We start from the raw sequence: 8,832 nt of genomic DNA, 5'->3' as shown, positions 1-8,832 counted from the left end.
ATATATATATATATATATATTAATATCCAGTTGTTTGAAGAACTCAAACAACTATACAGTAAAAAAACAAATAATCGAATTAGAAAATGGGCAAAGGAGATGAATAGACTTTTTTCAAAGGAAGACATACAAATGGTCAACAGGTACATGAAAAAAGGCTCAGCACCACTAGTCATCAGAGAACTGCAAATCAAAACAACATTGAGATATCATCTCACCCCAGTTAGACTGGCCATTCTGAAAGATACTGAGAATAACAAATGCTGGCAAGGATGTGGGGAAAGCGGAACTCTTCTACACTGTTGGTGGGATTGTAAATTAGCACAGCCATTATGGAAAACAGTATGGAGGTTTCTCAAACAACTACAGATAAAGCTACCATATGACCCAGCAATCTCACTACTGGGTATATATCCAAAGGAATGGAAGTTATTGTGTCAAAGGGATACCTGCACTACCATGTTTATTGCAGCTCTATTTACAATAGCCAAAATATGGAACCAACTTAAGTGTCTATTGATGGAAGAGTGGATAAAGAAAATGTGGTTTATACACACCATGAAATACTACTCAGCTATCAAAAAGTATGAAATTCTGCCATTTGCAGCAACATGGATGAGTCTGGAGAAAATTGTTATGTGAAATAAGCCAGACAAAGAAACTGAAATACCACATGTTCTCACTCATAACTGGCTGCTAGGAAGTAAAGAAGGGAGGGAGGGAGGGAGGGAGGGATGGAAGGAGGGAAGAAGGAAGGAATGAAGGAAAGAAAGAAAGAAAAGACCACAACAATAAGCTGAACTTTCAGAAGGAGAGAATAAACCTAAGGATACTAGAGATGGTGGGGAGGGAAGGAGGGGGTTTGGGAAATGATAGGTTGTGCAAAGAAATATCACAATTTGTAAGAATGAATATGCTAATAATAAAAAAATTTTTAAAGTGATAAATGAAACCATTGGTCTGGATAAAATAAGTAGGAGACAGAGAACAAAGTAAGGAGAAAAAAGGCCCAGGATTTAGCACTGAGGAACCTTTGTATTTAATCATTTACATGCAGGCAGAGATTCAGAAATGCAGCAATGGAAGAAAGGCTAAGGTGAATACAGGAAAAGTTGGAAGACCAGAGGAGAGAGTTCCTGGTAGTAGCGACCTGTGAGGAATACTGCTGACAGGTCAAGGAAGTCGAGGAATGAAATGCCCACCAGATTTCACAATTTGGGTCTTTGGAGAGAGTGTTGGGGAAAGAACTCAGATCTGAGTGCCTCAAGGAGCAAATAGCAGATGAGGAAATGGAAATATGAAATATAAGCAACTGTTAGTTTTATGCTTGTTACACATTTTTATTTCTACTTTTGTGAACTTTCTGTTTTTGTCTTTTGCTCTTTTTACATTGGGGTTTTATCTTTTTCTTAGTGTATAAAACTATATTAGAGATATATATTAGGGATTTTTTTTTACATTATTCCTGTTAAATATGCTTCAAATTCTTTTCTGAAATATTCTTTCCTACTGTGGTTAATATAGTCTTAATATTAACTGGAGTTCTGCTAGTTATAGGAGAGCCACCTCTGATTACTAGTTATAGGAGAGCCACCTCTGATTACATCTTACTCTGTGATGATCTATGTTTCATCCACTTAATTAATATATATTAATTGCTGTAAGTATTTGCTCATGATTAGTTTTGAAAGAATTGACACTATAATTTTAACAGAATTTTCATAACTAACCAGAGCAGTAATTGTAATGGATGCAAATGGGATATTTTTAAATTCGTGAATAAGAACTGTAAATTGTAGAAAGAACCACAGTTTCATAATAAATTTCTTGAAAGTAATATTTCCCAGAACATACTTTATTTACTACTTTGTAAATAATTCAAAGATATAAAGCAATTAGTCTTAGGCTAAGCACGTCAAGTTCATTATCTGTGTTAAGTAGTGAGTCAAATATGACTGTAACACTAATAAAGAATATTAACTGCACAGGCAGTGACTTTTCCTAGAGTTCAGAGAAATGAGATTGGCTCAGAGCACTCAAATAAAAGCCTGATAAAGGATTTTAAAAAAACTTACCACAGCATTTATATCTTCAATTTTTATAGCAATTATGTGTAGACAATGTATTAATGGATTGAGCCCTCACTATTTTTCATAAATGTATATTTTTATTTGTTCATAATAAATCTCAAAAGCCCCCAATAGGGGTTCCATGAATATTTTGCATAAACTAACTTTATAAAAAAGAATGAAATAGAAAATTCCTAAAAAAATGTTTTAAAAAAGAGTAACATATAAGATCAATTTTTATCTATTTGGCTACACACTAATGCTTACTTTGGTTAAATATTCCTTTTAATAATTATTCATCTTAGATATGTCCCTAGGCTTAAAGAATGTAAAGTATTAGTTGCTATCTTTGTTAATGCTCTTAGGCTATTAGATAAAACATATTAAATTATTCCCTTAAGATTTACAAGTAAGAAATGGTAAACGTGACTTTAAAAATTCTTTAATTAAAATTCGAATTAATACTGGACCATGTGCCTTGAAATTGTCCTTTACTATATGTTGATAAAACTTCTTAGAGTTTCTAACTTAACTTCAAATATGTGCTTAGAAAATGAAAGAAAATATTTAACTATTTTCTAATATTCCCATACATCAAGTGGTATATGTCATAAATAAATAGAAAGCACAATATTTGTACTGGATTAATTGTTCTATTCATAATTTTCTACCTTCTACATTTTCAATTAAAATATAGGTTATATATGTAAGATGTGGTATATATACATGTAAGGTATAGTGTATAAACAAGTGCTAAATTTTACTTTGCTTGAAGACGATGACTTTGTCTAATCAAACCCTGAATTTTCACAACTTGTTAGGAGGCTGAATAGTGCAGAGGTTAAGAGAAGCCTGGGCCCTGGAGTGGGCTGCAGTGGTTTGATTCTTGGCTCTACTACACAATCTTGGGAAAGCTTAGCATCTTTTAGATAAATGTTATATCTAAATCTTAAATTTCAAAATGGCAAATTTGGGGAGGATGATGGAGAGAAAAGCATCTTCACTGGCAAATAATTCCACCCTATATGTGGAGGGTGGAGGGGGAAAGGTATTGGTGAAGTAGCCTTCAGGCAAGAAGGAAATGTGTAGAACTGAAAAATGGATTCTTGGCCAATAAGAAAACAGTTTGCAGGAATTTGTAACAAAGCAGAAGGTAATGTCCTTGAAGATAGACCAGAATCTGTAACCTAACATTCAAATCTTCAGTAGAGTTACTAATATTATTTAAAAAGTTAAAATAGAAAGCAAGCAATTCTCTCAGTGTAGAATAAATGCTGAACACTTCAAAGAAAATTCAGTGACTTTTATTATAACAAATGTGTGATCACTCACTTAATTTGTAAGACACAGGTGTTCATTAAGGGAATATCTACAGTCTTTTTCGGGTCTAAAATTTCTGAAAATTTAAGAGGATGAAAGCATTTTGCTTTAGCTGAAGAAAAGCTAGATGTGCCTGAGTCAAAGCTGAAGTTGTTTTCAAACTCAGGGAATCTGTTGATTTTCGGCAGAGGGTCAGAGTGAGTTTATTATGTTTTCCATTTAGGCTGGGATGATACAATTCAGTTTATATTAAATGGGGATACAAAACACAAATAAATAATTGAAGTGTTTACACTGCAGTCTAAATGATGTATTCCTTATCAATGAGAGCCAATTAGGGATTATATAAACTTTATGGTTATTTCAACAAAACATTGATTGTATAGGAAAAACGTAATTCCTGTGAACATTTACTGTTTACTGCCTTTCAGCTAAATGAGGAAATAAGTTCATGCAACCATAACCAAAGGCACTACAACTCAGGTGTCAATCTCAGAAAGGTTAACTTCACAAATGTCAATATATAAAATTACTGCGAATATCACAGGGTCAGTTTTCCCAGTTCATGTTTGATAAGACACCAACGTAGAAAGGTTTCATAGACTGGTAAACTACTGAGAGCTTTAATAACTGTTATGTCTTGTATAACAGTCTTTAATTCTAAAAATTATCTTATGTAGGTTTTTCTCTATTTTTATACTTCTTTTCATCAATTGTCTGCTCAAATAAGAGTATTCCTTTAAATAAGTTTTTTAAAAGATTTTCAGTACCTGAATGAAGTATGCTTCAGATTTTCTATCAAATTGTATACTATATAATTACTATATAGCTTTAGTGATTGGGTAATATTTTCTAATAAAGAAACAGTAAAGAATAAACAGTAGAGTGTGCATTAATTCAAACCAGTGAGTGTAATACAGTAGCATTACATTATCAGTTAAAATAATTTCAAGACCATTTCAGAAATGTTGGCAGAGAAAATTGAAAAAATAACCTTTATCCTACCCTTAGAATTGAAATAGCAATTTTACACTCACTAAAATTTTCAGCAAATTCATATTGCATCAACATTTTAAGAAGATTGTGAGCATTTTATAACATTATATGCTAATGCCTCTCCCCTGATCACAACATTGAAAACCACATACTTATAAGTAATTAAAAAAAGAAAAAGAAAAACAAAACAAAACAAAACAAACAAACAAGAAAAAAAAAAAAGATGCTCAAACCAAAGGTACATTCACTTCTGTTTTGGTGGAGCAAGATTAGAGGCAATTTCACCTGTTCCCAATTTGGGGCTGATACTGCTCATTCTTTGCACTCCTTTCCCTGCCAGAAATAAAGGGGTGAATATGTGTGGAAGATCAGAGATTAAGAAAAAAGGGAAGACTGACAATTTCTGACGCTTTAAAAAAGTGATGTTTATCCTAGTTAATGTCAATTAACTACTGCTCCTTCAATTTACTCCTCTGGACCTGTCATGTGAAAATAGTATCTATAGATTTATGTTATTAATACCTCTGTGCTCACTAGTTCAAAACAGTAAAGACTACTGAATGTAGTAATAATATTTAGCTTCATTTCATTTTGAAATAGGTTCATTAATGTAAAAAAAAGAAAAAAGAAAAAAGAAAAGTGCTCTTTTCCCAGATGAGAACACTGGGACTTTTTGAAATGACATCTCCATGCACTCTCTCCACGCAGCTGCCAACCACAATACTGAGACTGGAATCAACTATTGTGGTTCATTTTTATCACGATATTCAATTAAAGTGTAACCGGCTTTCAATAACAGGTAGGCTCTCCCTATTGTCTGTCCACATGGATGTGTATTTCATAATGTTCAGTATGAGACAGCAAGTGCACGCAGAATTTTAAAAAACTTAAATATGGGAACAAATGTTTATCTGGACTCTCTTAATTGCTTAAGCACCTCGGAATCTCCAATGTAGGTGGGGGAACATTCTAAAACACTATCTTAAAAATCTGTCGTGTGTCTCATATTTAACCACTTCTTCCTTGGGCTTAAGATTCTGTTACAGGGTTTACCCAGGGTTTACCCAGCTCACAGCCTCTGCAGACTCCTGAGACACGGAGAAACTCCCAGCCGACAGCAGACTTTAGGAAGCAGCTTGCTGCCTCGAAGATCCTCCGTGACTGGGAGGCTAACCAGTGTGGGCCCTGGAGTGACGTGAGTGAATGGGGACAGGTAAGAATGAAAAGCAGCAAACCAGAGCAAGGAGGGAAAAGGAGAGGGTGACTCGTCGTCCATTTCTCTGCCAGAATAGTGACTGACAGGGAGAAGGAAGGCCAGAAAGTGCATTTTACAAGAACATAAATTGTGCACAGTTGTTCGAAGTCATTTGGGGAAGTTTGCTAGTAGTAAATGTTTCTAGCTAAGTTTCTTCTACTTGAGATGACAGATTTGCACATCTCCCTCATTCACCACTTCAGTCTTTCTCTACATGCCCTTAATAGGGTTCTGGGAGTTAGGGCATGAGCCCGGGAGGCCATGGAGGCAGAAAAGGGTTCAGCCACTGCAGGGCGTTGTGACTTCCTTTCTCCGAGAACTCTTTTGGTGCCTTTACTTTATAGGCCCCGTTATGTCACCATTTCCCTTGTAACCTTATCCCACTGTCCAGCTCTTCTCTCCCTTCTCCCTCTTTCCTCCCCGTCTTCTCCTCACCTGTCCACTGCAATGGCCGTCATAGAGTAGATGCTGGCGAACACGGCCGTGATAGGAAAAAAGTTCTGGAAGCGGCAGTAGTTGGCACCGAAGTACCACTCGCTGTGCAGCGCGTAGATGAAGTTGACCAACGTGTTGAAGGCGGCCATAGAGGCGTCGGCGAAAGCCAGATTCACGAGGAAGTAGTTGGTGACGGTCCTCATGCGCTTGTGGGCCAGGATGATCCAGATGACGATGAGATTTCCGAAGACGGCCACGGCCACCACCACGCCATAGGCCAGGGACCAGAGAGCGATGCGCCAGGACGGCTGCACAAACTGGTTGGTGAGGTTGGCCCGGGGCTGGGAGGGCGCGGGGGAAGCCGCGGGCAGTCCGGGCGCGGAGGGGCAGGGGCAGGAGAGGTTGCCGGTCTGGACCAGCATTTGCAGCCAGTCAGCCTCAGCCGCCCCGGCAGCCGCGCCTGCAGCGAGCGCGGCACTCAGGTTCCGCGAGTCGGTACCCACGCCTCCAGCGCCGTCTGCCCAGCTGGCGGCTGTTGGGAGAGAGGCCATCGCGGCGGGTCTGCGGCTGAGGACCTGCCCACTCACCCGTCGCCAGCCCAAGCCGACTCTCCCGAAGTTCTCTGCCTCCTGGTTGCCTTGGCGCTGGGCGGTCTTCAGCCCCGATTGGAAGCGGGTACAGACCGTACTGGCACCGCAGCTCTTGCTGGTTAAGGGATGCTTTGAGCCAGCAAGTGATGGGGAGCAAGAGCCGCACTTTCTCCGAGGAGTCTGCGGCTCCGGCAGACAAGAAGAATGGGATGGTCGGGAAGAGCGATATTAGGGGCTGTCCCCAGGGGGGAACTCGGGTCCCACCCTGGCGCGAGCTCCCAGGCACCGGCTGGAGAGCTGAGGATCGTGAGCTGCAGGAGCGCTTTTATGTCTCTTGGAATCCCATGCTTCGGTGACGTCTTGGGGACCGAGAGCTGACGAACCCCTTCGCAGGCTGCGATTGCCCTCCTTTCCTCCATCCCGACCTTCGGATCCCTTTCATTCGCTACTCGCCAAGCAGCTGGAGCTCGGAGGGGAGGGTCGACGCGCTCAAGGAAGGGCTGCACTTTCTCGGCTGTCATTAAAATCTTTCCAAGATTGTTTTCCCTTTTAACTTTAGGATACTTTGCTGAGATCCTTGCTCTCAGACATTTATTGTGGGCCATTCTTTTCTAAACCAATTAAATCACTCATTCTTGAGGCGAGGGCAGGATCGCAAGTGATTTTTCGGAAAGTGTGTATGAGTGTAGCCTGCTGCAGGCTGTGGGTACAGTGAGCCAGACACTTGCACTTTCTTAGGTATCACTGGCTTTTGGAATTTCATTTAGCGCCCGTGTTTATTCTCACATTTCAAATTCCTTTTCCTCTTGCTCCCACTTTTAATGTTCACCTACTTTCCCTCTTCCTCTAATCTCTATCACCAGAAATCAGTCCCTCCTCCCCCATTCTCCCCAGGCAGAGAGAGACTATGCTTTCTTCTAGAGGATTTTGCTCAGGTTGAAATGTCGTAACACACTGAAGATAAATCAGAAATCCCAAGATGTAAGTCTTCTTGAAACACGACGACGAGACGTAGATCTCATTTCTCTGGGTTGAACAATTCTATGAATGATGGAAATAAATAAATACACTTGGTTATACAATTCTGGACATTTGACACTTTGGTTTTCAGGGTCTGACAAAGTGGATGCGTGACAATAACCTTAGTTTCCCTGGCAGATAAGCAGGCCTGACTTCTGAGCTTTGGCTGAGAGCAGGAGAGACAGAGTGCTTTGTAGAGTGCAAGCTTTAGAAAGTAGTCTGTGCTTAGATTTATATTACAGGCAATTTATCAGGAGGTTCCAGAGCCCAAACCCTCCCCTATTAGTCTCTTGGGGGCAGGTGTATAGGGATTGAGTTAAACAAATTCTTAGCAGTCTCCAGAGTATGCTTGCACTCTCGGGAACTCTGTCTCATCATTTGAAAATGAAGATTTAAAAACAAACAAACAAAAAACTAATTTACAGCATAATTATAGGGATAAGTAGATTCAACAGACTTCCTTCAACAACAGGAGGCAGGAGGAAGACCTCAGTGAATGCTACTGCCCTTCCCTCTAGTTATCAATGTGCATTTTATGTAAACATTTTCAGGTGAAATGGATCTGAGCAGCCAGTTTTATTAAGAGAGGGTAGCTTGTGATTTGTAGACATTCTGCATTCTTTAGTTTTCTGGTTAAGAACGTATTCTTCAAAATTCCTGCTGTGATTATTGCACAAATGGATTTAAGGTGACTGGTGATGAATAGCATTTTCCTTCTTACAGTTTTTATGACTAAAGGGTAGTATATAGAAATATATTTGCAGCAACCTGATAATAATTATACTGATGCAACCCTGCTTCAAAATAAATGCATGCTGAACATGGTAGTTATCAAATATAATTTCCTCTTCCTTCCCAGAGAGGCCTGTGAAAATTTGTGAAGTCATAGCTAAAGTTAATAAAGATTCCACACTTCCTGCTTACTAATTCTAAATTAAACCATTTTCTTTTGAAAGGCAGATTACTTCTTTCTTTCACTTCATCATCTAGAAATTACTTGAGTTAGAAATAAAAGCCTCTTCCTTCCTTAATGAAATCAAGAAGGAATTAGAAAACAAAACGAACTACAAAAAACAACTCTTTGTATGACACATACCACTTATTCAAGAATACAAAATGGGTTATGTGGTTGTTTGACAAGTATGCG

The 8,832-nt window shown here is 38.9% G+C and overlaps 1 protein-coding gene across 1 annotated transcript in view; it reads right to left on the bottom strand.

Annotated features, from left to right (window-relative positions):
• TACR3 (tachykinin receptor 3) overlaps positions 1–6,742 on the bottom strand; it is a 72,518-nt gene extending 65,776 nt beyond the window's left edge. The window contains exon 1 of the mRNA XM_008567862.1: positions 6,076–6,742. Within this exon, the coding sequence (XP_008566084.1) occupies positions 6,076–6,626 (551 nt within the window). The 5' untranslated portion in view covers positions 6,627–6,742. The remainder of the gene's footprint in view (positions 1–6,075) is intronic.
• Between the last annotated feature and the right edge of the window lie 2,090 nt (positions 6,743–8,832).

Source organism: Galeopterus variegatus, unplaced genomic scaffold, assembly GCF_000696425.1.
Source record: "Galeopterus variegatus unplaced genomic scaffold, G_variegatus-3.0.2 Scaffold352, whole genome shotgun sequence".
Taxonomy (NCBI): Eukaryota; Metazoa; Chordata; class Mammalia; order Dermoptera; family Cynocephalidae; genus Galeopterus; species Galeopterus variegatus.
Note: the sequence above shows the minus strand (reverse complement) of the source record. Positions and strands in the feature narration are given on the sequence as shown.